Raw genomic sequence first — 27944 nt, 5'->3', positions numbered from 1 at the left:
TCCTTTGAAAGAGCAAATGTGCTGCTGCAAAATGTGCTCTGCGGCGCAGCATCCAGCCTGGCGAGCTCGTCCCACGAAGCGGTGAGGTTCCTGCACGAGGGCTGGAGGACACATGGAGTCCTGGAGGGAGAAATTCGGTGCTCCCCCTCCTCTCAGGCCGCTGCTCCTCGTGATGGCTGTCCTGCTCCTCGGCAGCCCTCAAAAAAAAAATAATAAAAAAAAAATAGATGAGCAGGGTGCAAACTGCAGTGAGTGCTTTACGTGAGTGCTGCCCAAAGGAGAAGCCTCTTAGGAGTTTATTCCAGCTGAAGTGGTGGTTCTGTGTTTCCAGGTGATTTGGCAGCATCCGTGGGGATGGACATCACCAGTAGGTCCTTGGGTGCTGGAAGGGACCCATTCAGAGCAAGGGGATGGGAAATACATCCCTAGATTACATTTTTTTTCCCCAAATATTTTTGTAGCCCCTGAAATACATACAAGAGGTTCTTCCTAGGAGCTCCAGAGTCATTTTGTCCTGACATGCAGCACCCTGCCGGCCCTGACAGAAGGCTGCTTTCCTGCTCAGGTCTCTGCAGCCAAGGTGCAGCTTGTCCTGGAAGGGCTTGGCAGGGCACGGAGAACACCCCCGTAGATGAGTGAAGTGAATGCATGGCCCTGGCCACTGCAGCACGGGGCTGTTCTTATTCCGAGGAGTTGCTCAGGGGAAAAAGAAACAACAGCAAAGATAGAAGTAGTCTAGGCCACTTTCCACCTCCAGGATGCTCTTGTCCTCAGCAGTGCCGGGGTCTGAGGCAGCCTAGCAAAGGGTTGTTAGTGAGGACAGAGGACCCGGAGGCTGGGGCTTGCTGAGAAACCCAGGGAGGTGCTGCTGGAGCTGGCTGTGGTGGTTCCTGCCCCTGCTGCCATCAAAGGAAACCCAAGAGGTCCCAAATCCCCGGTGGGGATGGATTTCAGAACCTAGCTCAGCTGGGCAAGCTCTGACCCTGGCTCCGTTACCTGGGATCCTGCCACAGGCACAAAACAGAGTAGAAACCAGGGCTGCCCCAGGAATAGTGGCAGTGCTCCGGGGGGATGTCACCCTGATTTCTGGGATGTCCCCAAGCCCGCCGTGCCAGCAGCCACCTCCCTTTTCTGAGGGCAGATCGTGGCTCCCTGTGCTGGGCACCAGCTCTGCCACGACCCTGCTCTGCCTCTGCTTCCTGTGCCCAGCAGCCAAGGTTTTGCAGCATCTCGGGAACTCCTGCAAAGCTCAAGCAGTGTGGAAACTCCTTCCACTGCTTGAAAAGAGACGCCTGCCCTCCTCTGGGTGAGGCCAAAGGCCAGTTTCAATCCTCAGCTTGCCAAACACTGGAGAAACACCCAGCTGAGCCGGCCCAGAAGCAATCCCCTGACAGGCACCTGAACCAAGGTGCGTTTGCAAAGATGACACTGGAAGCAGTGTTTAAATCACCACTGTGACGGGATCCCTGGAGGGCAGGACAGCACGGCACACTGTGAGAGCAGGCAGAAATCCCAATCATCCCCCGAAACCCCTCCCGGCCCGGCAGTAGATCGCACTGCCCCGTGGCATCGGGGCCGGAGAAACACCCACGCAGCGACACCACGGCTCATTAAAGGTTTGTTTTTATTTCTGGTTTAAAATCAAAATTAGTCATTCTCTGTAATTACATTATATATAGATTTATAGAGACATTATAGAAAAGGATTTTTTGCTTTCGTTTTTCTGCAAAAATCTGTAAATAAAAAATAAAATAAAACCGAAAAAAAAAAAAAAAAGGTGGCAGCTTCTGTCCGTCCGTCCGTCTGTCCCTCTGTCACTCCTCCTGCCCCTGCCCTCCACAGCACTTCCCAGCAGGGCAGGAAGGGCTCTGGGCTGGGGCCGTTACCTCGCTACGCTCCCTGCAGCCGCCACCGGGGAGAGGGACAGGAGCACGTGGAGCTGGAAAGAAGAAACGCCAGCAGAATATATTAATATCTCATCTTTCATTTTTATTTAAGTCCTGGGGACTTCCAGGCCGGCGAAGGGCAGCGGTCCCCACAGCCCAGGCGACTCCTGGAAAGAAACGGCGTCGTTTCCAAAGTGCAGCTCCTCCCGGGAGAGGGCACGTGCCCTCGCGCGACGGGAAGGCAGGAGGCAGAGAAATCCAGTACGTCTCCCTGCCAGGGCAGGAAGGGCGGTTTCCTCGTGTATTTTAAATAGCAATCGAAGGGTGGGACGTGCGGCGAGCCCCCCCCCCCTCTTCTTCCTCGCCTGGGGGTGCCTACGTGGCACCCCGCACGGCCGGCGTTTTGGGGGCAGGGGAAGCGGTGCTCCGTAAGGCAGTGTGCGGCCGCGGCCAGCTGCCGGCGGGGGTAATGCTGCGCTGTGCTGCCGCGAGCTGGGGGCTGCTGGCACCCGGCTGGGCACAGTCCGTGCAAGCCCAGGTAGCCCAGCGGTGCCTTTGGCCTCGAGGGGTGGCGGGTGGCTTCGTGCGGCGTCTCAGAAAGCTGTACTGGCCATGCTGGCTGGCGCGAAGATCCTCGGGAGGCTGTCCAGGGTCTCCTCCAGCCGCCGGTGGGCTGATTTGCCATCTTCCCCTGCAAGCACACGCTGTGGTCAGTGGAGCAAAGCAAACTGCAGAAGCTCTGGACGTTGCTTGTCCCCATCTGCCCTCCCCAGCCTTTAAGGAAAATGTGGCTAATGCCCGGCAGAGCTGAGCCAGTGTGGTTCAGACACAGAGCAGAGACTTTTCCTGTTCTCCTTGGGCAGGTCCCAGCCAGGATCAGGCTCTAAAAGCCCCCAGAGTCCCTGATTCTGATGCTTCAATTCCTTTTCTTCACCTGCCTGCCATTCCCGTGCCCACACGGGGCAGGAATCACCCGCAGCTCAGCTCCAAGAGCACTAGTTTCTGGCCCCACATGCTCGCAGACAGCCAGGGCTCGGGGCTGTGCCAACCAGCACCCCAAACAGCTGTGCACATCTGCATGCACTCACACGGGGACCCCCAAGGGCTCGCCAGGACCCCCACATAAACACAGGGATGCACACGTCCACACCACAAGCTGGCTCGGGGATCTTTGCCTGGCAGCCCCGCACACAAATCTGCACACAGCGGACAGCCCCAGCAGGAGCTGGGGACGTGGACGGTCTGCTGGGACACAGGACACGGGGCACCTACGTGTGCCGGCGGTGCCACGGGGGTGGGCGCTACGGACAACCAAGACACACAGACTCCAAAACGTGACACGGCTGACAGGCTCTAAGACGGAGACATTCGTGAGCAAAGCGGCAGGAGCAGGGACTTGGGGGACGAGGACGGCTCACGTGTCCCAACCTGTGCAGCAGCTGCCGCGACCTGGAGGCCTAGAAACCCACTCAGATGGTTCTCTCAGTGCCATCTAGCAAATAATAAATAACAACCACGCTTAGCACTGCGGCTGCAAGACTCCTGGCCCTCACTGCCCACCGCCAGCCTGCTCTCGCCCCGCAGAGCTTGGGGCACCATGAGCCAGAGCGTGGGGTAGGCAGGGACCAGCGCAGGTCACCTTCTCCCGTGGGCAGCGTGGGGCTTGGAGGTGCCCCTTGGGGGCATGGAGGGAGCTGTGAGTGTGGAGGGAGCAGGGGTGCCGCAGGACACTCACCGCACAGCATCAGGCTCTGCTTGGCTGCCTCCCGCACGGGCTCCTTGTCGGTTTGGCACAGGTAAACCAGCTGCTCGATGCTCTCCTTGGCCTGCGGGAGAGGGGCAAAGGGCTGAGCACTGCTGGCAGCACCATCCATGTGGGCATAGACGGGAGGGGAAGGCAGAACGGGTTCCCAGGTCCCCATGGCAGGACCCAGGCTGGCACGGCAAGTCCCCAAGTCCCCATGGAGCTCTCCTTCTTCCAGTCCAGCCCTGAGCAGCAAAATCCCTTGACTGTGTCCCTTCCCTTTTTCCTTCCCAGTGCCCCTGCCTGGTTCTCTGGCAAGTTTTGGGCACCACCAGCTCCTTTCTCCCAGCAGCAAGAGGGCATGCAGAGACCACTGGGGCACTGCTGGGCTGCCCTGGGTGTGTAGATTCCTCTTCATCCACCCCGTGGCCAGCCCAGCTTTGAAAATGAATGTCCCACGAGCTCTGCTGCTCCTCCCCACACCCCTCTCACCTTGAGGCAGCCCAGCGCCGCGCACCCGGCCACACGCGTCTGCACCTCCTCATCCTCCAGCTGGTCCAGGTAGCACACCAGGGCCTGGGGTAGAGCAAAGGGTCAGGGCCACCGCTCGGGGCAGCGTCCCTGGAGCCCACCTCCTCCCCTCCCGGCCGCGACGTACCCGCTGGCGAAAACGGGGGTTTTCCGCCAGGCTGCGGAGCTGGGCCGACACGGCGCTCACCACCTTGCTGTTGCCCTCCACGAGGAGCAGGCTCAGTGCCTTCAGCCCTTCCTTCTTCAGGCGGCCCTCGGGCACGCGCTTCAGCGCCCGAAGCACCACGTCCTGGTCGTCCGAGTTGAGGTTCTGCGCCAGCAGCACTGCGGGGACAGCCGGGTGAGCACCGCCGGCCCGCTCGCCCCTGCCTCCCTCCCCACAGCAGGCACAGGGACCTCACACAGGGTGACCAGGGGCAGTGCCCTGCTGCTGGGGCACCAAGCTGCGATGCTGGGGACCTGTAAGGTCCAGAGGGTGCCCAGGGAGGCAGTGTGGGAGGGGGCTGTGCACCAGTAATGGATTGGGTCCACCCCAGCGATGGGGGAGCGTCTGGGTGGTGGCTCGTGGCATGTGGAGGTGCTGCACATCCTACAACATGGCCTCTGGCACCCCATACTCAGGGTTGGGAATCCCAAGCCAGGGTTTTGTGAGGGCAGGAGGGCACCCACCTTCCTCCGCCAGCTCCATCACGTAGGTATCGAGCACCAGGGCGCCAAGGGACTCAAAGTGGCTCCAGTACTGGAAGATGGTGACCTGCTCGCCTTGGGTGCCGCCGGGCCGCCGGGGCAGCCGCCGGTTCAGCACATCCTCCACCAGCTTCACACACACTGCGGGGCAGGGACGGGGGTCAGGCTGTGCAGCAGTCTCAGACACCTTGTGCTGGAGGCTCCCTCCCCAAATCCCACGGGCTCACCTGCATCAGCCAGTCCCGGGTGCCTCTCGTTGACGGGCGCTGCGTACTGGGCGCTGAGCACCTGCAGGAACCGCTCCACGGGGCAGGTGTAGATGTTGGGCAGCTCCACGCAGCGGTCCCAAAGGGGCAGCACCCCGTCCTTCCGCGTGGAGAACTGCACCACTGTGGGGACAAGGCGCTGTCAAGCCTCCTCTGGCAGGGGGCTGCCACCTCCTGCCCGCCCAGCCCCGTGCCACATTTACCTCCGGCAGCAGAGGTGGCTGCTTCCAGTCGCTCCTCCGTCAGCTGGCACACGATCTCCAGCACCTGCGCCTCCCGCAGCAGCCTGTCCAGGGCGTACATCTCGTGGCACCGCAGGGGCCCAAAGGTGCCCAGCTTCTGCAAGGCACAGGCACGCCGAGGACTTTAGGATCGGAGCGCAGCGCCCAGATCCAAGCACAGCGAGACATCTCCGGGGGGGTTTATCGGGGCCAGAAGCTGCAGGGAGCCATGGCCAACCCCACCGCCGTGCCCCAGCCCCTGTTCTCACCAGCAGCAGGCGGTTGCAGTTGTGGAGGTGAAGCACCAGGGCTTTATCCAGGAACTCGTTGCCGGTGCTCATGGGGTCGGCACTGCCGTCGGAGCCACTGCATGTCCCGGTGTCGTCTGCTCCCACCTCACCGGCGCTGGGGGCCCTGCTCACACGCCGGGCTCTGCTGGCCCTCCTAAAAACCAGGGAGAGATCGAGCCAGGTCAGTGCAGAGAGCCTGGATCCAACCCATCCTCACCCCCTGCTGCGGGGGCAACACTGGGCAGTTTTAGTAGGACCTACAGTAACACAGCTACTCAGGACTGGACAAAGGAATCGGTCCCAGGATCACAAGGCACCCAAGTCTCCATGGAGACATGGGGTGTCCCCAGCAGGGCCAGATCCTTCTCCTTCATGAGCTGGGACTGTCCCCAGCTGAGATGAGCCCACCGAGATGTGCCGGGGCAGGGAGGCACCCCACCAGAACTGGGCACCCCCATCCCCGCTGCCCCAGGGCCACATCCTGCCCCAGGCCCCATTCCTGCTGCCCACCTCTCGTCCTGGAGAGCATCCTCCTCGGAGCCCTCTGAGTCCTCCATGTCCGAGGTGTTGAGGAAGCTGAAGCTCTCCAGAGCGTGCTCCACCGTGAGGCTGATGCTCGAGGCCCGGCTGAGGAACACACCCTGCTTGTGCTGTGGAGGAAAGGATGGCACGGACGGGTCTTGGCAAGGCAGCCAAAGTGACCCCACCACCCTCATCCCTGGTCACTGCCATCAAGGATGGCCCCACCACCCTTGTCCATGGTCACTACCATCAGGGACAGCCCCACCACCCTTGCCCCTTGTCCCCAACCACTCTTGTGGCCTCCTTCTGAGCCTCCTCACCAGCAGGATCTCCTCCAGGTGTTTGAGCTCCCGTTCCAGCGGCTGCAGCTCTGGGAACTGCCCCCGATAGTCATCCAGGGCTGAGGCCAGGAGGCTGATGGCCTCCTCCAGCCCTGAGTCCACGGCCTTCACCCGTGGGACTGCTGGGGGGCTGGCGGCCACGTGTGGGGCGAGGACAGGCTCCTCTTCGGCGGGGGCTTGTGCCAGCACCGCGGCCGGCGCGGGGACCTCGCTGCTGCAAACCTCCTGTGCCAGTGCTGGGCTGGGTGCCGGGCTTGCCACCGGCTCGGCCTCCGTCTCACAAGTCTCAGCCCACGCCACCATGGCACGGGGCTTGGCCTCGGGGCCACTGTCCTGCCCTGCCCAGCCCTCTGGCACCGAATTTGAGGCGCCAGGGAGGGAGTCCGCATCTGGCTCGCCCGCGCCGTGGTCCTCTGGGCTGGGAGAGGGCTCCCACGGGCTCTCCGCAGCCTTGGCCTCCATGCTCGCGTCCACGCTGGCTTCACTGATATGGCTGAGAGTCCGGGCGTAGGGCACGTGCCCGTTGGCCACTGGGTCCTTCTTGCGGCCACCCTGCTCCTCCGGGAGCCCCGGCAGAGCTGTCCCGGCGGGGACACCGCCGCCAGCCCCGGCCTCCTCTTGCTGCTGGGAGAAGGAGATCTCGATGGCGGGGGCCGAGGCCTGCACCTCGGGCTGCACGATGGGCTTGGCGGCGTGGCGGGCGCTGCCCGACAGCTGGGGGCTGGAGGAGTCGTCCGAGGACTCGGAGGAGATGGACCAAGCCGTGCCGTTCTCCAGCTCCTCCTGGCGCCGCAGCATGTTCTGTGGAGGGGATGAGGAGGTGTCAGGAGGCGCCGAGGCCGTGCAAGGGGCGCCCCTCGGCGTGCTGCTGCCCCTTCCAGCTGGTGGCACCCAGCACGGCAGGCGCGACACCACGGGGACGCCTCGGCTGCAAGGAGAGCAACAGCCCCGCCACCAGCCCGCAGAGGGCAGCACCGCCATCACGGTGATGTCATGATGATGTCATGATGATGTCATGACACCACGATGACATCAAGGCGATGTCAACAACATCACACCAGCGTCACCCCAGCCAACCTCATGCCAGCGCCGCGCCGGCACCACACCACCTTAGCGCCGCCACGGCACGGCACGGCACAGCACGGCCACCAGCAGGGACACGGCCAAGGCCTTCCACTCACGGGCGAGTAGGAGACGAGGAGTGGCTACGCTACGGCAGGACAGGACGGCCACGCCACTGGGCTACGCTACAGGCCGGCACCAGCCCTCGCACTTACGCGGCCCGGCCGCGGCCATCTCCTGAGCTCGACCGAGGAGACGTCGCCGCAGGAGCAGCTCCGAGACAGCTTCTCCAAGAGTGTCTCCCGAAAGATGTCCAACAAGGACCAGCCGTGCTTGTCGGCTGCCCGCGCCGGGCTCTTGGGCAGAGAGAAGAGGAGCTGTGAGGGTTGGAGGGCCGGTGCCGGGGGCCGTGGTGGGACGGATGGAGCAGAGCTCCGGGGCAGGTCTGCCCGCCCTTGTCCCCAAGCTGTGCCACCCATCGGGACTTCTCCTGGCAAGCTCGACTCAACGAAGTAGATCCCACCGAGGGCCACCTCGCCCCAGCCACAGGCAGCTCCGCGTGGCCCTGAACTTACGTAGAAAGCCTGCTCCCGCAGGGACGGCGTGTCGGGAGGGCTCTGGTTGTAGGTGGAGAAGCGCTTGTTCACCGTGGAGGCCTTGTTGACGCTGCTGGCTGCCGAGGGCTGGTCATCCTTGTCGAAGGGGCTGCGGAGGAGAGCAGGGAGGTGAGGGGAGCTTCCCAAGACAGGAGATCTCGACCCTGCTCTGCAGTGAGCGGGAGGGTGTTGGACATCACAGCAGTTGTGGCTTTCCAGAATTGCAGCCAGGTTTTGGGATGGGTGAAAGCTCAAGACAGGCCAGCTGTGTGCCCCCAGCCTTGCCACACGCTACCAGCAAAGCCTACTGGGGTACTCACTTCCAGGTCACCTCCAGGCTGAGTTTGAGGGTACCCAAGTCGTTGATATCCACAGCCACCACTTGGGGGAGAGCCGCAAAGAGGTCCTTGGTCTCACAGGACACGTTGCCCACCACCACATGGTTGGCCAGGCTCTTGAGCTCCGTCACCTGGCGAAGGAGGAGGAGGAGAGGATGAGACGAGCCCCCTGGCAGCTGTGCACGCAGCACCCCTGATGCTGCCAGGATGCCACCACCACCAGACAGCACCCTCCATCCCCAGCACGGGCTGGATTTGGGTGAGGTCCTGGTTCCCCACCAGGTCCCGGTGTTGCCCTCCCTGCAGGGCCCCATACCTTGATGGAGAGGAACTCGGTGATGAGAGGCAAGAAAACCATCTCCTCGCTGTCCCACACCTGCTTGCTGTTCACCTCGATGCGCCCCCGCAGCTTCCACCGCTGCCGCCCGTACTTCATGAAGATCTGGGGAAGGAGCAGAGACATGGGAATGGGGGCACCGGCACCCAGGACAAAGCCCACCCATTTCTCCCAGGTACAGCGAGGACCGCAGGGAGGGAGGAGAGCAGATCCCTGTCCGTAAGCCCAGAGCCCCACGCACCTCGTACTGGTCACCAGCGCAGAGCCGGGCGAAACCTGCCAGCCCTGCAAGAGAAGGCAGAGGGACGTCAGGACAAGATGTGCGGGTGTAGGGCCGGGGCTGTGGAGGGCCGTGTTACCTTTCATCCGGACGTGGAACTCGCCCAGCTGGCTCTCCAGCTCGCTCTCCAGCAGGCACATGTTCTGGGGACAAGGGACAGAGCTCCCGTCACCCACAGCCCGCGGTGCCGGCACCCTCCCAGGCCACCCAGCGCCCACTGCCTGACCTCCGTGTACTCCTTGTAGCCTTTGCTGGCCTCAGCCAGGCTCTCGCGTGCCTCTCGGCTGCCCGGCGAGCCCGTGCTGTAAGCCTTGACCATGTTGTGGGCCCCATCGCGGAGCCGCCGCTGGATGCAGTAGGCTTCGTAGAGCTCGTCGATCTGCAAGGACAGGCCAGAGAGAGGTGCCGTGAGGGGCAGGGGGACAAGCAGCAGGCAGAGATAGCGGCTTCTTGAGGAGGTCTCCCAGTCCCTGTGCCACACCGAGGCCAAAAGCCCAAAGCCCAACCCGCTCCCCAGCTCCTACCTTGCTAGCATGAAACTCCAGGCGACGCAGGAAGCGCTCAATTGACTTCACTTGCTGGAAAAACAGAGGAGATGGCGTGAGAGGCTCCCCAAGAGGAGCTGGACAGGACACAGCCCTGCTCCGTGCTCATGCTGCAGCTAGGACGTGTCCCAAGAAGAGGGCTACAAGCCACCAGTCTCTGTGTTGTCCCCTGCCACCCTGCCACAGAGCCCCAGTCCCGGCCATGCAGGGGAAGGAGGGCAGTAGAAGGGGAGCACAAGCAGGGAAGGGGCTGGAGGCAGCACATCCCTGGCACTGGGATGTGGGGAGGTAAGGGGGACGGGGCACCGCTCCCGCTTACCTTATCCAGATCGTAGAGGAAGCCCTGGAGGAGAAAGGAGAGGGATAAGACGCAGCACGAAGCCAGCTCTGCCCACCCAAAGAGCCCTGGCACACGGCGCACCCGTCACCCATAGCATGTCAGCATGGACATGCAGCACCCAGCCAGGGCTGGGGAGTGCATGGCAGCAGGACAGGAGCCCCGTGCAGCCCGACAGCGCTGGGGCACAGCTAAACGAAGTCCCAGCTGTGACCACAACCCCGTGAGGCTTCCCAGCGTCACTCACCAAGCGCGAATTCCTCTTGGACTCGCGGATCTGGGTGCTGAGCTTCTCCAGTTCCAGCTGGTGCACCTCCAGGTAGGCTCTGGGGACACCAGCACCATGGGGTCAGTCTGGAACCACGCCACCGAGCCCCACACTCCGTTCCCCACCCCAGCAAGGGAGCCCACGTGAGCTTCTGCGTGGGATGTGACCGGGGGCACTGCTGCAGCACTGGGCACACCCCAGACGGGGACGGTCTCGGAGAGGTGATGCCACTGCATCCCTCCTGCTGTGGGACACTGGGATTTGCACTCCCATTCCCCACGCAGTTCTTGTGCAGGAGCAGGACGTGCCCAGGAGAGCTGGCGTGTCCCTGCTGGGTGGCTGCCACCCCAAACCCACACCCAGCTCGATTCGGGGGGCCCACGGACACGCGTGGGGGCTCCCTGACTCCAACCACCCGGCCGCAGGGGGGCCCAGCACTTACGTCAAGCCCTTCTTGAGCGCTTCGTACACCTCGTCCAGGCGGTTGGGCTGAGGCACCTTGGGTGGCGGGGATTTGTGGGACATTGAGAACATCCTACTGACCCTGGAGCCAGTCTTGCGGGAGACGGTGGGCGTGAAGGGCGAGAGGTTCCTGGCGAGACAGGCAGGCAGAGCCGGCACGGTCAGGGTGAGCCCGCAGCGCCGGGGTCCCCCTGGGCACCCTCTGTCTCGCGACAGGGAGCTCTGGAAAAGAGGCCAGGTCCCAGGAGCTCCGTCCGGACCTGCCTGCCTCTCCCACGACTCGCTGGCAGCCAGTCTAACCGGCCAGCGGGGCCGGGCGAGACGGGGCTGTGCAGGGCTGCGGGGCCGCCTGCCCCACGCGCCCTCGCCCCGACGGCTCCCACCCCGCGCCCACAGCATCCTGCTGGCTGCTGGAGGAAGCAGCGGGGCCAAAAGGAGCGATGCAGATGTTTGGTGGGGAGCTCGGGCACCCCGCACGCAGGGAGGAGAAGCGCTTCGTGCGCCCCTGCTGCAGAGCAGCCAGCTGGGATGCACGGTCCGCAGGCACCGAGGTCGGTCCTGTGCCCGCTCAGCCTCCCCGTGAAGCCCTGCCAGACCTCACTGCCAAGGCAGATGGGAGAGCGAGGAGGGAGAATGGCCCCTGGATGTATCTGGCCACCCCAAAGTGGACACGGAGGACAAGGAAGCATCTGCTTAGCTCATGGTGGAGGACAGCGGGGAGCTAACCCCGTCTCAGAGGGGCTGGAGATGCTGGCCATGGGGATGCCTCTGTGGGGTCCCAGGCTCCTTTTAGGGGGAACAAAGGCAAACTTGCACCTCCTGGAGCCAAGCTGTGCTACTGGAGTGGCCATGGGGACATCTCCAGCCCTGGCCATCCCCCAGAGGGTCACCAAGCTCTCGTCAGCACCCCAGGTTGCCACAGTGGGGTTACAGAGAGGGACTGCAGCCGGTGTCAGCACGGGAGCAACATGGGGACGAGGAGCCTGTCACCCCCTCATCGGCACAGCCACAGGGAGCAGGGACATCTCTCCTGCCACCCCAACACCGCCCTTCCTGCCTTGTGCAACCATCGCTCCCCGGCCCCTCCAGCAGCGCCAGGGCCGGATCTTCCCTTCCGCCCTCCAGCGTGGCCGTGCCACCAGCGCCGTCCCGGGCCGGACCTCCCATCCTGTGCAGCTCCTTGGAGGAGCGGCCAAAAAACTTCCCCGAAACACTGGTAGGGGAAAGCAAACGTCTTGGCCTCGTATCAAGCCAGCATGACAGGCAAGTGCTTGTTTTCCATGGCCATCCCTCCTCATTCTCATCCTCCAGGGCCCTGGGCACCATGAGCGTCTCCCCATCACTTCCTTGCCACTCCAGCACCCCCAGATCCAGAGAGGCGTGCTGGTGGCCAGATAAGAATAGAATCCTATTCTATTAGGATTTTAGGGGAAGCTCTGCTGTGCCCACAGCCTGGCAAGGCTCCTGGAGGTGCTGCTGGAGCCTGGCTCGCTCTCGGCACTCCTTTCCCCCTGCCACCCGGCTGTCTGTCCTGGCTGGGAGGTGCTGGGTGCACTGGGAGGTAAGGAGCATGGAAATGGGATCAAAAGGATTAAAATGCCACAGCCCAAACCCACGGCATGCCTGTCCCGAGACGCACCCGCAGCTCCCTCCCCGTGAGGAGCTGGGAAAGGAGCAGAGGGTGCAGGGCTGAGCAGCACCTGGGGTGGCTCCCCTTGACGTGTGGTTCGGCCAAGGGAGAACCATACGATGGATCCCATAAAATCACCAGCAGCGGAGAGGTGAAGCAGGGACCTTCTGCTCACTGCTCCTCACAGCAGAGCTCATGGAGCAGCCAGGAAAACCTTCCAGCAACGGGTTTGCCATGACCCAGAGGAAGCCCTGAGTCACGCCAGCACTCAAGCAGAGAAACTCGCAGCCACAGGACGTCGAGGCGGCCGAGACACAAAGCTTCCAAACCACACCGGCTCCTTCGCCGCAGGCATTAAACATGACGGGATGGTCACAGGGAAACCCTCGAGGACTTCCTGAGGACCATCGTGATCTGCCTGCCCCCGCCGTGCTCCAACAGCAGGGCCCTTCCTCCCAGCTGGGACGGGGACAGATGAAGGTTGGGGACGGACTCAGGGTCCCACCTGGCCTCAACGCTCCCCGCAGCCCCCGGAGCAACATCCCCTGGGTACCACGAGGGTCCCTGCAGGAGGTGCAGCAGGAAGGGGCAGCACCTCAGGCCCTGCCACCAGTGCTGTCCCCGTCCCTGTCCCCATCCCTCGCAGCACCAGGCACCCCTCTCCTACCTGAAGGGCCGGTCGGCTGTCGAGTTCACTCCAGCGAACGACTGGCTCCTATTGATCTTGGCGACGAGGACTCGGCGCTGCGGGCGCGCAGACAGCGACATCGTCGAGTGTGACCTGGAGGGCCTCCCTGTGGGGCACGAGACAGAGGGGTGAGCAGCAGCAGTGCACGCAGGCAGGGTGCCACTGAAGCAGGGACAGCGGTGGCACCCACGCAGCAGGGTGGCCGCGGCACCTGGATATGTCCCCGCACGGCCCCGTGTGAGCCACGGGAAGAGGCTGATGCCCAGTGCCCAACATCACGGCCAGCCTCCTGAGCCCCAGTTGGTCCCAGAGGTGTCCCTCTGTCCCCCAGCCACCCCGGCCACCTCGCCAGCGGGGCAGGAAGGGCGCGGGGCCGGACCCTGCTGCCCGGCCCTTTGCCGTCTCCATGCTGACTTCCTCTCGCTCCGGCGAGCAGGATGGAAACCCATGGACAACAAAGTGCTTTGGAAACTCCCCGGCCCTTTCCAGGAGCTCTGCATCGGGAAAGGAAAGGCAGAGCCATTCCCTGCCCCTCCTGGGACCCTGGGAAGTCCCCGCAGCCACCGCAAAAGCCCCAAAACTGCCTCCTGCCCCCAGGGCAATGCCAGATGCGCGCCTTGGGCAGGACGAAGCAGATTTTTGAGCACCGGGGCCTGGACCCCGCTGCCACCCTGCACTGTGGAGAGCATTGATGCCTTCCCGGCCGCTGCCAGAGGTAAACAACCACAGACAGTCCTCAAGCAGATGCTGGGGAGCCCGGTGTCACCAGCCTGGGCCTGGGGCACCTCCACGGCCAGGCAAAGCCTCCCCTGGTGCCGCAGAGCCCTGCAGCTCGGCCCCAACATCCCCACGCACCTGCTCAGCCGCCGCAAAGCCATGCCCCAACCTCCTTGAGCACCAGGGTGAGCCGGGGTGTTCTCAGCTCCCAGGGCAAGCAGAGATGGGAGGCAGGAGATCCACGTCCCCCCCTCGCTGCTCAGTCCAAGCCGAGCGGCTCTGCGGGTCCCACAGCCTCGGCGTTACCTTGGTGCCGGTCCCTGCAGTCGCCAGGACAACACTGTCCCAATTAAGCTCATTAGGAGGAGCTGTAATCCCTGCAGGGCCCAGGCAGATTACCCTCTGCAGGGCTGTTTAATCTGCTCCCCACTGAGCGAGCAAGGCCTGTGGCACTGCTGCTGCCCACATCGCAGCGTGGGGGCTCTCAGGAGGGCATCGGGCACCGGGGTGTGTGGGTACTGCGCGGGGGAAGGATGCTGGGGGTGTCACGGGGGCAATGCCTTTCAGCAGCACAACTCCCCAGGATGGAGTGATGCCTGATGTCTCTCCAAATCCCTCAAGGAGCCTCAAGCAGCTGGGACATGCTCCTGCCTTCGAGCATCAGGTCCAGGAGCGCTGCCACAAGCTGTGGCCACTGACAGCACCGTGTCCCTGTGCCCCAGCCCAGGGACCGATGTCCTCATCCCATCCCAACGCTCTCCCCACATTGCGACATCCCAGGGATTTCCCCCAGCACCTCCAGCACCCCACGCAGTACCCCGCAGCCAGGAGGGGGATGCCCACGAACCCCATCCTCCCCCTGCCCACGGCGGATGCTCACGCCTGGCGCAGGCAGGCGTCGAGCTGGGCACGGGGGGGTCTGTTCCTGGCACACTCCTCCCGCGGAGCAGGGGAAGCCCCAGCGCGGTGCATTCCTGACATTACCGAGATAAGAGGTACCTGGTACCGGCGGCACAGAGCAGAGCCCGGGGCACGGAAGGGGCAGCTGGCCCCGGCATCTTGCCCATGGTGGTCTGGAGCCCCTCAGCGCAGGGAGGGCAGCCCCATGGGGACACCGACTCGCTCATGTCCCCGCCACCAGCCGAGCCCACTGCACGAGCCCTCTGAGAACAAGCCCTGAAGCTGAGCAGCCCCACGGAGCCCTGCCAACCCCACAAAGCCCCCGCCCCCTGCCCCTAATTACAGCGCTAACGAAGCCGCCTCCTGACGAAGCTTTCGCACCTCGCCGCCGTGCCCGAGTTGCGGAGCGCCCTCAGCTCTCCCCTGCCACGGAGCACCAGCCCAGGAGCCTGTCCGTCTGTCCGTCCGTCCGTCCGTCCGTCTGTCCCTCTCGTTCTGTTCAGCCCTGCCTGCCAAGGATCCCGGTGCTGCCAGCCGTGCCGAGGGCGGCGGGGAGCGCCGGAGCCCTCCCCGTGGGCTCTCCAGCCCCCGTCCCGGTGCCTGGTGTTCTCCAGATGATTCGGACACCAAGAATGCTGCTACCAGCTTCCTCCGGCGCAGCGCGGCGCACCGAGGGGGCAGTCCAACCGGCTGGGTTGGTCCCAGCTGGTTTCTGTTTCTGACACTCAGACACCAGCCTCAGGTCGCTCTTTCGAGTTTATCAACACCCCGGGAGCTCGAGACGCCCCAGGAACACAAACCGGCTCCTTCCGAGCCCCCAACCCCACCGCCACGGCCAGACACATCGCACCCAAAGGTGGCCAGCGCGGAGCCCTCCGTCCCCCTGAACCCCCAGGGCTGGCACCCACAGCCCGGCTGGAGCACCAGCGGGGTGCACCCACCTCCCCGGGCACCCCAGCAAGGGCACCTTGGGGCGAGCTCGCCCTTGCTAGCAGGGTGCACCGTGGGGAAAACCTTTGGAGCCTGCAAACGCGGGAGTTTGGCGCCGTTCCCTCCACCCCAGCCACTGCACCCTTGTTTGCACAGCTGCGTCCCTGCTGCCTGAACCCACACGCACGCCCCGGCCCCCCGCCAGCCCCTTTCCGGCTTGGGACAGCGTTTGGCCACGCTCTGCCTCCTCCTTCCCGCCCCAGCTCAGAGGATGGGAGCATCCGGGGCTCAGCACAGGGCCTGGGAGCCGCCTCTGCTCTGACCTTCTCCACGCTCTGCCTCTCCGGGGCCCCTTCCCTGCCTGTCCCCAGCCCAGCCCGTGGCACGCCAAGGGGGGGATCAGGTTTGGGAGCGGGATGAGTCAGAAACCGTGAGCGGCACCGTAGCCCCCCTGTGACTCAGCCGGGAGAGAAAATCCCGGTGCTACGGGTCACAGCCCCCGGCCAGAGCCGCAGACCCCGCTGGCACCCGCACGGTGCCGGCGTCCGCCCTCGCTGGCCGGCTCCTTGAGCGGGAGGGAGGCAGGAAAGGGAAGGAGCTGCGAATGGGAAGAATTGGAGGAAGTGCTTATTTACCCCTCGGAGCGTCCCCAAGGAAGGGCAGGGCAGGGCTCACTACGGGAGGGGGGGACACGGTGACATCCCGGGGCACCCACAGGCTCCTCGAGGGGGGTGCCAAGGGGCACCTCCAAGGGGCACCAGCCCCCGCTCCTGCTCCGGAGAGGGCTGCGAGCCTTCTCGGGGGCACTGAGCAGAGCTCACGGGGCTCTGATCCCCGAGTGCCTCTTGGAGGATGCTGGTGGGGTTGGCAGAACCTTGTGAAGGTCCCAAACGCCTCCTTCACCCCAACCTGCTCCTCTCCAGGGTGCCGTGTTGGGCACCAGCCGCTCTCCACCAAATCCTGCCAGGGAAACGTGGTCCCTGCGTAGGGAAGGGGCCCCAGGACCCCCCCGCTGTGGGGTTGGCAGGTCCTAGACCACCCCATACCTATCGCGACACCACATGTCGTGACAGCCACCCCTCAGGTCACAGACACCCATCCCTGCTACCCCAGCAGGGACAGCTCTGCTCCCCGCGGCAAGCAGGGTGCAGTCCCTCACCCAAAAAAGACCCCAAAAGCCCGGCCACATCGCCCTGCAAACCTCAGGGCCCCCCCGCCTCGCCACCCCCCAAGTCACCAGGGTCTGCCGAGCAGTGGGGACACTCGAGCTCCTGAGCACCACATTTGCTGCACATCTGAGCTCTCTGTAGGGCCACGGGGAACGGAACCAGCATCCCCACAGCCCCACATCTCCTCCCCACGGCACGGAGCACCTTATCCTAAACCTCCCCAACCCAGAAAGACGCTCACAACCCAAGCCCTGAGCCACGTCCCCCTCGCCCCTCTCCGGCCACGTTTTGGTGTCTGGGAGGCTCCCAGCTCCCCAGGTGATTTGAGAGCTGGGCGAAAGCCCTGCGAAGCCCTCGGTGGGCGCTCGGTACCTTTCTGCTTGCCGTTCATGGTGGGATGCGTCCCCCGTCCGGCGGGGTGCTGCGGGCGGCGGCGTGGGGCTGGCTCTCATGCCGCTGGGGTGCGCGGGGCCGCGGCGAGGGCTGCCCCGGGCGGCTGTCCCCTCCCACGCTTCCCCTGCCCACGGGCTGACATCACGGCCCTGCCGCGGCCCCCGGCCGTGACTCAAGGTCCGGGGAAGGGAGGACGTCCGCCTGTCCGTCCGTCCGTCCCCTCCGCGGGGAAGGGGCCCCTTCAATGAGCCCGGCGCAGTGCGCACGTCGCTGCTGCTCTCTTCTGGATGGCTGTTCTGTTTGCTTCGTTTTGTTTTGTTTAATTTTAAAGTTATCTGTGGGTGTCCCACAGCATAGGACGGTGCGCCCTACGCGGACACCACACTCAGCAGCTGCCAGGGGAAAGGATTTCCTGGCCCAGGCTTTCCTAGCCCGTGTCTTGGAGAAGCTGGCTTCAGCAAGGAGCTCCTCGCAGGGCTCTGGGAAGATGCTGGGTGCAATTCCCATGTGGGGACTAAAGGGTATGGCTGTGGTACCCGTAACAACGTGGGGTTTCTCCCCAGGCACTTCACTCCGTGGAGGAATTCGGCACTAAAATCAGCAGGGCATGAACGGTGAGCCAGAACAGGCTGCGTTCCCACGGGTCTCCAGATCCCAAGGGGCAGCAGAGGTGCAAGGACAGGGAAAAGTCCTTTGCGGAGCAGTGCCGAGCCTAAGGGCAAGAGGAACCCGAGTCTCTGTCCCTGGAGAGCATCCCACAGCAAGGGGACCCTGCAGCCTGCCCGTGGCACAGATGTGACCCACTTGGGGGCCACAGGTCCCTGCCTGGGTCCTGGCCTTTGTCTGGCCGTAGCCCCAGCTCCGAAGGAGGAGGCTGGAGCAGCCCGGCCCCATCCCGACTGGAAAAGGCTGCCGTCACCACGGCAGGAAGAGACGCCTCCCTCCCCGGCTCCCTTCCTGTTTGCTGCTGCTTTTAGAGGGAGGTCAGGCAAGGTTCAGGATGAAAAGCATCAGGGCAGAGCCTTTACGGGGTGCTCACAGCACTGGGGCGCTACCGGTGCCCCCTGCCACCCTTGTGCCACACGGAATTGCGGGGAGGTGGCATTTGGGGGACGTTTCCCCCAGCAGCAGCCAGCAGCCTGCCGAAAACATCCTGGTGCTTGCTGCAGGGGAAGGCCTCCACGCCAGGGAGCTGGCAACAGAAATGTCTTGTCACCCTCCTGCCCGCAGCCTCCTCTCCGGTGACACGGGCACGGAGCAGAGCCCAGCCCCGAGGCGTGGTGAGATCCCCCCATCTCCCCCGGCCCTGCAGAACCCCCAAAAAGGATGCACCAGGAGGCCACGCAGGACCCTTCACCCCCACGGAGCTCCCCACGGAGCAGGGAGGCTGCAGCATCATCGAGGCTGACCTCATGCGCGGCCTCACTGGCAGCCGCATGGGGCTGGTGCCCGGCACACGCCCAGGCAGTGCGCCCGCAGCCCCGGCCCGTGCCAGCTCGTTTGTCCTCATTAAAGCTCAACGCCGACTCCCTGCGGAGGGTGGGCAGCCGTAACGCAGGCAGCGAAGGCACAGCACCCGCTGGGAGACCACCAAAAGACCCCCAGGATGTGGGTACGGCACCCTGCATGGATGATTTCCATGGGGTGTTCCCTCTGTCTGCTCCTCTGCTGGGCATGGAGAGCTGCCCCGAGCCTCCCCCATCCCAAACGAGGCGTCTCCAAACGCAAGGTGCAGGGATCGAGGTGGGAGATCCCTTGGATCAGGCCACGGCAAGAGCCACGGGGTAAATGTCACCCCCTCAAGGGTGCAGGGGCATCCAGACGCAACCTTAAATCCCAAGCAGTGGAGACACGGCCACGGGGCTGGGTCCTGGCAGGCCGAGGAAGCTGCACCAAACACGGGGACATCCCCAGGCAGCTCCCTGCTGCCCCCAGCACCACCGCAGCGTGTGACAGAGGAGCCAGCTCCGAGGCCACCTGCCCAGGGAGTGGGGTCCCCCCCTGGCACCAGCAGCAATTAGACAAAGGCCGAGGTGATGGGGGAGATATTTCAGCCCCTTCCTGGGGACAGCACGGGCACGGCAAGGGGCTGGGGCAGGAGCTGCTGCCACCTGAGCTGGTGGGCATGGGGGAGACGCAGGGAGGGGACAGGGGGTGACAATGCTGGTGACAGAATTGTCCCCGGTGGGTTGGGCACAGCAGGCTGGAGCCCTCTCCGTCACTTCCTCGCGCCTTCCCCATGCGGGGCAGAAATAGCGCAGATATAAACGGCAGCCCTATAAATAGCCCCAAAGCACAAGCCGGGGAGATGGGCGGTGGGAGCAGCCCTGCAGCGGCCTCCACCCACACAAAGCTGGGGCTCCACCGCTCCATGTCCCCCCCGGGGACAGCGGGGACAACTGCCCTGCCCTGACTGGGGCCCCAAAACCTGGTTCTCCGCTGCGGGGCACGGCAGCGTGCCCGTCACAGCCTGCACCAGCGGAGCTGGAGCCCGACACAAGGACATTTTGGGGGGCACGCAGCCCCAGGTCCCCCCAGGCACCCCGTTGGGATGTCCCCCTGGGGAGCACGGTGAGGACACAGCCCAGAGCCACGCGTCAGCTCCCGCAGGTCCCTGCACCCCTGCTGTGTGGGGACAGCACGGGGCACCCCAGCTCCCACCCCACCAAGCTGTCCCCTGCCCCGGGAACGTGGCAAAGCCTCGGGGACCTCCACCAGCCACCACGGCCGGGAATAAGGGGGTGGTGGGACACACCAGGTCCCCTTGACGGCCACGAGGGTGCCGTGTCCAGATCCATATGGGGCCGGGGCACAGCCCAGCTCTGTGCCGCAGCAGGGAAGGGGTTAACGGCGCTTGGCTTCCCAAAGGATTTCTTGGCAGGGCCGGGAGATAGGAGGATGGGGCCCGCAACAAAGCCAGATCTGTCTCATTAATTCCTCCGAGCATTCCTCCCTCCATTGCCCAGAGGAGGAGGAGGAGGAGGAGGAGGAAGCAGCCCCCAGCCATGGCCGGCACCCGGCACCCCAGGACCCTGCACCGGGCTCTGCCGCAGCCCCATGGGGCAGGACAGGACCCCAGCCCCTCAGCCCCTCGTCCCCTCAGCCCCAGACCCCCGCCCTGATGTGGGCAGCCCCGATGTGGGCAGCCGGTGTCACCGCTGTCACCGCCGTCCCCTTGTCCCCTTGTCCCCGAGCGCTCGGCCCACGCTCCCGGTGGCGGTGGAGCCCCCAACCCACCCTCAGCGCCTCCGTCCGGACCCAGGGACGGAGCCCCCGAGCCCTGTCCTTGTCCCCACCCCAATGGGGACCAGCTGAGGGCGAGACCCCGCCACGGAGCCCCCCGCCACAGGGCCGGGTGGCACTCACATGTCCCAGGAGAGGCGGGGGACGGCGCGGGCGGCGAGAGCAGGCCTGGCTGGGCGCATCGCCTTTGTTCCTCTCCCATGGACGGGGAGCAGGCAGGGAAGGCTCAGAGGCGCTTGGCAGCGCCCACCCCGGCCACTCTCCATGGAAACGCCAGAGCCATGTGATTTCGGCAGGAAACCACGGCACGGACGGCGCCAATGGCGGAGCCACCGAGCGCCTCCCCCGCCGGCCCTCCCCGAGGAGCCGCCGCCGTCACCGCCACCGGTGACACCACCACCACCGGTGACACCGCCACCACCGTGACCGCCACCGCCACCGGCACTGTGACAGGGTGAGGACGAGCGTCCCCACGGACCCCGATGGGCCCCCACCAGCCCGTGCCCACCGAGGAGCCCAGGGACAGCCCGCATGGCACTGGTGTTGGTGGCTGCTGGCACCCACGCCCAGCGTGTCCCCACCGGTGGATGGAGCCCCCTGCCACCACGGTCAGGCCATCACAGCCCCCCGGGCTCCAGCTCCAAGCATGTGCAGGCCGAGGGGACAGCACCCTGGGGAGGGGAAGGGATGTGACCCGCACGGTCAGTCGGTGGCGGAGACCTGAGCCCAGCTCTGCTGTCACCTGGGGACCTTGCCACTTTCCTGCCCACCCACAGACCACAGAGCAATCCCGTTCTGCCAGGGGACAGCACAGGCACGGACCCACAGCCTCCCTCTCCACCAGCCTGCGCAGGGCAGGAGCCCCCCAGCACCCTGAGGAAGGCAGCCCCGCCGTGGGTGCACCTTGCCACGGGCCGTACCCTGCGCTCCGTGCCCTAAAAGCCACTGCCATCTCCACAGTGGCATCTCCTCCACCTCCTCCATCCGCCCCCAGGAACATCTGCAGGGTGGACGAACCCCACTCCCCCCCATCTCCCAAACCCATCGTTCTCTGCTTGTCCTAGATCCACCCAAACCGACCCACTTTTAAGTGGGACTGCTGCCTTTTGGGCCCCGGCGAGACGTCCGCGGAGCAAGGACAAGACAGCGCAGTGCTCCAGCGAGCCCTGCAACCCAAAAGCGCTAATGAGCTCCTTGCCACGTCGCGGAGCTCAGCAGAGCAGGGCAATATCTGCGACAGGGAAATCGCTGCGCCACCACCGCTCTCCTGGGGCCGCCGAGGAGCAGAGCAGTGCCGCAGAGCGGAGACGTGGAGCCGGGGGGGCTCTGCTGAGGACAGCCTGCGGGAAGCCAGGTGTCCCAGCTCTCAAGGTTGTGTGGAAGGAACGGCGGAGAAAACGTGGCAGAGAGGACAGCGGGACCCTTGGATCAAAGGAAAAACCAAACCAGGCATGGAGAGAACTGGGCAGAAGCATGGGGATCAATCAACCCACCTGAAAGCCCTGGTGCCATGCGGTGTCTGTCCCTCCAGGATGGTCCTGGCACACTGAGCACCTCCTCGCCAGCTGTGACAGCATCTGGGGTGGGTCGCATCCCGCGTGGATCCCACCCACACTTTGCGGATGGTGTCGCTGCCTTACCCACCTCCAAAAGCTCTCCAAGGGCAGCCACGTGCTTGGCGAGCAAATTTAATCAGGGGAAGGCAGGAAAGTGCTGTCCCCTTCTGACAGTGCTCAGGGGGACGTGTGGATGCTCAGAGGGATGTGTGGACCTTCAAAGTGCAAGCACAGGTGCCCTGCTAAGCTCAGGGGACCTGCCCCTGGCAGATGCTCTGCTGGCCTCCCTGGGTCCTCACCAAAAAAAAAAATCATGGAGGGAACAAAGACCCTGCAGAGCACTTGGAGGAAGCTCAGCACACATGGGTCATCCTCAGAGTGCTTCCAGTCCCAGCAGTGCCAGCACCAGCTCAGCACTTTGACCCATGGATTTCCAGGCTCGCTGCAAACTCAGGCAGCTGCCACCGCCCCGGCACGGCAGCTGTGAATTCGGTCTGCAACTGCCCCCCACAGCTGCTCTGCACAGCACCTCCAGTTGTCCCCGCAGGTCAGCAGCTGGCTCAGAGGGCTGGCCAGCACAGCACAGCTCACCCACACCCTCACAGCACGAGGTGGCCCTGTTTTAGCAGGGGGCTCGACCAAGTGGCCTCTGGAGGTCCTGGTCAACCTCAACCTGGCTGCTCCTCGAAGCACCAGCCCTGGCTTTAAGGAGGCACGGCGCCCACCAGCCAGCAGCGAGCCCTCCGAGATGCATCCATGGCATGGACAAACACGTGGAGGTTTTCTTCCCCCCGAATCGCTCTTCTCAGTGGAGGCTGGGCCTCGAGCCACGTCCTCCTCTCCCCTCTCTCCAGAGGGCACGAGGCCAGGGCTTGGCTCCATGCCTCGCTCCACGTACGCCCCGGAGCAGCTGCATGCTCTGCATTCTTGCTCTGCGCTGGAGCGGTGCAGGACGGAGCCTCCAGCACCCGAAACCTCACACCAGGACATCCAGCTGCTCGTGCAGGGCAGCCACGGTTCACCTCGGCCATGCCCCACAGCAAGGTGCCTCGTCCACGAGCCCCACGCTGCAAGCTGAGCCGGCACCGCTGCAGGCTCCCGGCTCCTCCGGGTGCGTGGTGGTGGAGGAGCCTGATCTGGGAAGGAGTTAACGGAGGCAGGAGGGTGCTGGGGCAGTGTGAGCAACCAGCTCCGCAGCCCTGGCTGACTCACGGCTGGCCGAGCTCCTCCGAGCCCTGCTGGAAACCCGGCCAGCTCAGCCAGACTGTGCCGGGCAAGCTGGCACCCAAAACAGAGCCCTGCAGCAAAAACAGAAACCCTAGAGCTGGCAGATCTGCAGCAGATCCACCCCAGGAGGACAGCAGGCAGCATCTCCAGGGGACGGCACACTGGAGGGGACAGGCACAGGGCTGACCAGACGCCAGCTCCGTGATGTCTCCCGCACGCCGTCCCCACCTCGGCGCCGTAGGAAACGTCTCACGCCCTGGCGTAATCACGCCGAAAGTATTTGTGATTCAGAGGATTCCTGCAGCCCCTGAGGGCCTGTCCCGCACCGAGCAGGAAGGCTGAGGTCATGCACAAGACCGGCACGCGCTCTCCTGCAAGCCCAGGCACTTGGCATCGTGCTGGGCTCGGCTCCGGGTCGCTGAGAGCCCAGGCACAGCTCAGGCAGCCCCGCTTTGGTCTCCCAGAGCGGCCGGAGATATGTGAGAGCACCCCCAGTAGCAACCCCCAGCCTTCAGCAAATAATCCCTGCCCTCCGAATGAAATAACAACGCACTGGGACATGGGTTAAGGAAATGAGAACGGATGAGCAAGCTGCAGGGCAATAGGAAGCGGCTGTAACCATCTCCTGTCCCTGCCGGACCACGGCTCCACCAGCCCGGATCATGCAGCAAGGCACATAAACACCCGAATTTTTGTGTTCTTGATATGAGTGAGAGCACATCATGGAGCAAGGAGGCTTCTGAGTGATCCCAGCACACGGCAGGGACAGGCATCGGGCTACCCTCGGCTTCGTGGATGCTTCCAGGCTCATGCCAGCCCTTCACAAATGCAAGGAGCCTGGTGAAGGCAGCCCCGTCTCCACCACCCACACTCACACAGCCACAGCTGCCTGGTACAAAAGTTCCTTGGAAAAAGCAAGAGCCACTGAGGTAGTGGCCAGGGCTGGCCCACATCTCCCTGCTCTGATCTTGGTCCAGTCTTGAAAACCTCCAGCGCTGGAAATCACCCAAACTTCTGGGCGATTCTGCCCCATTGCTTCCCTGTCCTCACGGTGGGGCAGGGGCAGTGTGGGGACACGTGCCACCAGCACGGACCCTGCCCTCCCACCGCAGCTGATGCTCCCCTGCTCCCCGGGGACCCCCTGGCTCTCTGCATGTCCAGGGGCCTCACACACCTGCGACACACATTTTGGTGCCACCAGGTCCCAGCTCCTTTATGTGCCACACGCGGGCCGTTGGCACGTGCTGCCTCTCATCGTCCTGCCGGGGACGACTCCGTGTTGGGGCCGGTGTCACCCTGCCAGCAGTGGGTTGCTTGGGTTGCACGGGGTCTGGGCTCCCCGCCCGGCTTGGAGACATCTGCGGCAGCACAGAAGGTGCAGGAGCTCTGCAGGAAACCCCCCCAGCTCCGTTTCCTTCCCCTCCACCCCGCGCACACGTCACTGCTGAGCTCCAAGGGGCCGGCCCCCAGCTCAAGCCCCCAGAAACACTGACCCCTGCCAGGACACCTCTGGATCTGGCACCAGCCCTCCCAGTTGCATGCTGAGCGAGGACGCGCTGCTCCTGCCCTTCCACTGCCCCCCGGCTCTTGCTTTTTTGTTCCTGTTTCCCCATACACCCCAGAGCCAGGAGAGCTCTCCTGCTCATGGAGAGGCCGCCTTCCCTGCTCTCAGTCCCCACAGGGTGGGAGGAGAAGCCTCCGAGCACCTTCTCAGATCCCCCCAGCCGTGCCCCCCTCTCTGTGCCCGGGGCTGGGAGCGTGGTGGCTCCGAGCGAGCACAAGAAGAGAATCGGAGCCTCTGGGAACAAGCGATGTTCCCAGATGGTATGCAGCCCTGACAGCGCTGGCTCTGCTTTAAAGGGTAACTTTATCCTGTAATAACAAACAGGAGAAGCCAAGCTCCTCCCCAGCGCCACTTCCCTGGCTCCAAGGAGGGGGACACTGGAGAGAAAGACAAGCTGAGCTGCCAAAACACGGTGCTGGTGGGGATGAAAACCCAGTCCAGGGGCAGGGAGGCGACGTGAGAACATCACTGGCATGGACATCCCTGGGCCAGCGGGGCCAACCTGTGGGGCACGTTGTGGGGTGGAAGGGAAGGGCGCAGGGTGGGAGATGCTGATGGAGGTGAGGGGGCAGCAGGAGGTGCTGGGACTGGTGGCACCAACCCTGGAGCTTCCTGGCTCCTTGGCCATTCTGCTCCATGTCTCCAGCAAAGGCTGCGACAGAAACCACGGGATGGGCACCCGCTGCTCTCCGGGGACACCCCTGAAATCCCTACACCAGTCCCCGTCCCCTGGGTTTGCAGAGGGATTGCCCTGATGTGTTTGGGTGGTGATGTGCAGGGGGCTGGGGGCTCCAGCAAAACACCTCCTGCCCAGGGCTGAGCACGGCGCTCCCCACAGCCCCCAGCACAAGGAAGATCCAAGCAGTGGTTGTGCCCCAACAGGACCCTGCCCAACTTCCCCAGACCTTTCCTGTACTACATGTCCATCCTGCACCCTGCACGCCCCAAAGGTCCCACCCTGCCCAGCACCCCAGGGTGCTGTCTGGGCCCTGCAGCCCTCTTGCTTCGGCTTGATGTGCAGTCCCCGCGGTGTCCCCGGGGCCGCCAGTGGCTGGTGACGTACCTCGGCTCCTGCCTGGCCCCCTGGGCACCAGCGCTCAGCGCAGCACTGAAGGACACAGCTGCAGCATGGAGGGGTAGGCTGTGCCGATAGGAGACTGAGGTCCTCTCCCTGCCAAACAAGAAGATGGGGAGGGGGACAATTGGGCAGAGCTCAGTTGCAGGAGAACAAGGTAATCTGGAGAACGTTGGAATTACTGAATTTTTGCTTATCCAAGGATCCACAAGAAGAAAAAAAAAGTCTCCTCCAGAGCCCCTGTGGCGCAGCTCAGTCCTGGCTCTTTAAGTGGAGCTGGAGCAATGTTGTGGTTCTGTTCCCCCACGACGGATTTCCTCCGCAGTGCTCACCAGGTGCTTGAGCTACATCTGTGCAAAGCCGGGCGCGGGAAGCGTCGCGAGGCTGCCCCATGGAGCCTCCCCAGGGGGCTTCCAAAGGAAACACCGGGCAGGATCCGACCAGCTCACAGCAGGGAGAGGCAACCACAGATAGCTAAGCCCTTCAGGACCTTCCCTCGGTGCCAGTCAGCACCCTCCCGTGGTGAGGGTCCCCTTGGGACGCAGCGTGGCCAGGGGAGATGCTGGTCCCCAAGCAGGCAAAGCCAGCGGCGAGCTCCTGGCACCGTCCTCGAGCCACCACGGAGCCTCCAGCCCCCAGCCAAAGGGACAGAGGGCAGCGGGGCAGGCAGCAGCGGGTTAAGCACGAGGTGGGGATGGGCGAGCTGCTGCTAATAATGCAACAAGAGGGGGGCCACGCTGGTGGGGCTGCAGGGCCAGATAGCGGCCGGCAGACCCAACCCCGCTGCTGCGGTGGTGCAGGAGGAAGCCCAGGCGCATTATCTGCTGGCACCACTCGGCTTCCTCGGGACGTGCTTCCTGCCAAGCTGCCTTCCTCCTGCACCCAGCACCCTCCCCTGCTCGTCCTGGCACCCCCCAGGTCCCCCCCAGGTGATCTCCAACCCTCCCAGCTGGGGACGGTCACTGGGGCTCCGAGCCTTGGGAGCGCAGCACCGTGGGGTGTCCCCATTGCGACCGTCCCGCTGCCCCGTCCCTCGTGCCATGGGCAGCACCCGCACCTCGGCAGGGCGAAGAGCTCTTGGGGCTGGAAGGAGATGCAGACTCACTCCGACGGGATCTCCAGGTGCTGGCTGAGGTCCATGCAGCTCCGGCTGCTTCTGCTCCTGGTCCTCCCCCCACCGGCGAAGGTCTGGAGCTGCTGAGACCGGCTGTGCTGGCTGTCCCAGCGCTTCCTCGTGTGCTGCTGGCCCTGAGCTGCCTCCTGCTGCTCCACCTCCCAGAGCTGGGGCCATCCGACCCACCGCAGGAGCAGCCCTGCCCCAGCCCTGCCCCTCTCTTTCGCCCCACCTGGCTGCGGGATCTGCCCTGATCCTTCCCATGGGCATGTTTGGCCCCAGCTCCGGGTGTCTTTTGGTCTTTCAGAGCAGGTGGGAGACCCTGGGAAGCGGGTCCTTGCTGCCCCAGGGTGTGCTCTTAGGAGACAGCCTCAGCATCCCACTCTTCCAACCCGGCACTGCAGTGCCACCACCTGCAAGGGCAAATCTCTTAATTTCTTTGGGCCTGGGTCCTCTGCGGATGTGCCCGCTATGGGGTGGGCAACGCTGCAGCCCCGTGTGCACCTGTCCTACAGCTTCAGGGTAGAGATGGATCAAGGACATCCCGCTTTAAGCTGCTAAATGCAGGTGGATCCTAAATCCTCCTTGCTCTGTCCTGGCTTGCCTGTGCTCCCAGGGAGCTGATAGGAGCCAGAATTTCAGCTGCCCCTTGCTGCAGCCCTCTGGAAGGCACAGGGTGGGCTCTCCTAGGGTGCCCTGCTGCAGCCTCCCCATCTCTCACTGCCAGCCGTCCTCCCCCAGGACAGCGGTGGCAGGAAAGGGCAAGGCACGGAAGGAAGAGAAAACTGGAAGAATGAAGAAATCAAAGAAAGCAAGAAATCTGTTCCCCGGCGAGCAGAGAGGCGACGGGTGCGACCGGCCTCCGTCACGGCGAGCAGGGGGAGCGCGGAGGCCTGACGCTGCCCAGCACCGGGAGATAAGCCTGACACAAAGGGCAACGCCAGCGAAAGGGAGTGAGCAGGGCAGGAAACATCAGGCTGGAGAGGAAGCGTGGAGATAATCAGCCGCAGGAGCACAAACACCCG

At 64.2% G+C, this 27944-nt stretch overlaps 1 protein-coding gene across 5 annotated transcripts; it reads right to left on the bottom strand.

Annotated features, from left to right (window-relative positions):
• Positions 1-1607: 1607 nt before the first annotated feature.
• On the bottom strand, positions 1608-27037 carry RIPOR1 (RHO family interacting cell polarization regulator 1). 5 transcript variants are annotated; one of them, XM_068693689.1, is made up of 23 exons: positions 26863-27037; positions 25794-25901; positions 13011-13137; positions 10694-10843; positions 10231-10309; positions 9966-9989; positions 9626-9679; positions 9328-9480; positions 9181-9244; positions 9063-9106; positions 8801-8926; positions 8467-8615; positions 8126-8255; positions 6468-7289; positions 6136-6275; positions 5605-5779; positions 5318-5453; positions 5076-5237; positions 4831-4989; positions 4289-4485; positions 4123-4206; positions 3622-3712; positions 1608-2577 (listed from the first exon to the last, which is right to left on the bottom strand). In XM_068693689.1, the coding sequence occupies exons 3-23, from the start codon at positions 13109-13111 to the stop codon at positions 2480-2482; spliced, it is 3138 nt and encodes a 1045-aa protein (XP_068549790.1). In that variant the 5' UTR covers positions 13112-13137; positions 25794-25901; positions 26863-27037; the 3' UTR covers positions 1608-2479. The 5 variants fall into 5 exon arrangements, with proteins under 5 accessions (XP_068549790.1, XP_068549787.1, XP_068549788.1 ...); XM_068693686.1 differs by lacking the exons at positions 25794-25901; positions 26863-27037 and adding an exon at positions 21877-21991; XM_068693687.1 differs by lacking the exons at positions 25794-25901; positions 26863-27037 and adding an exon at positions 20507-20726.
• Between the last annotated feature and the right edge of the window lie 907 nt (positions 27038-27944).

Source organism: Anas acuta, chromosome 10 (assembly GCF_963932015.1).
Source record: "Anas acuta chromosome 10, bAnaAcu1.1, whole genome shotgun sequence".
Lineage (NCBI taxonomy): Eukaryota > Metazoa > Chordata > Aves > Anseriformes > Anatidae > Anas > Anas acuta.
Note: the sequence above shows the minus strand (reverse complement) of the source record. Positions and strands in the feature narration are given on the sequence as shown.

Bases quoted from the DNA above. Each gene is read 5' to 3' on its own strand.
- RIPOR1 (XM_068693686.1), bottom strand. From the start codon at position 21,976: ATGCGACCCACCCCAGATGCTGTCACAGCTGGCGAGGAGGTGCTCAGT. The intron at 9,990-10,230 runs GTGAGTGACGCT...TTTCTCCTCCAG, and splicing joins CCAAGAGGAATTCGCGCTTG to GGCTTCCTCTACGATCTGGA. The intron at 8,616-8,800 runs GTATGGGGCCCT...CTCCTTCGCCAG, and splicing joins CCGAGTTCCTCTCCATCAAG to GTGACGGAGCTCAAGAGCCT.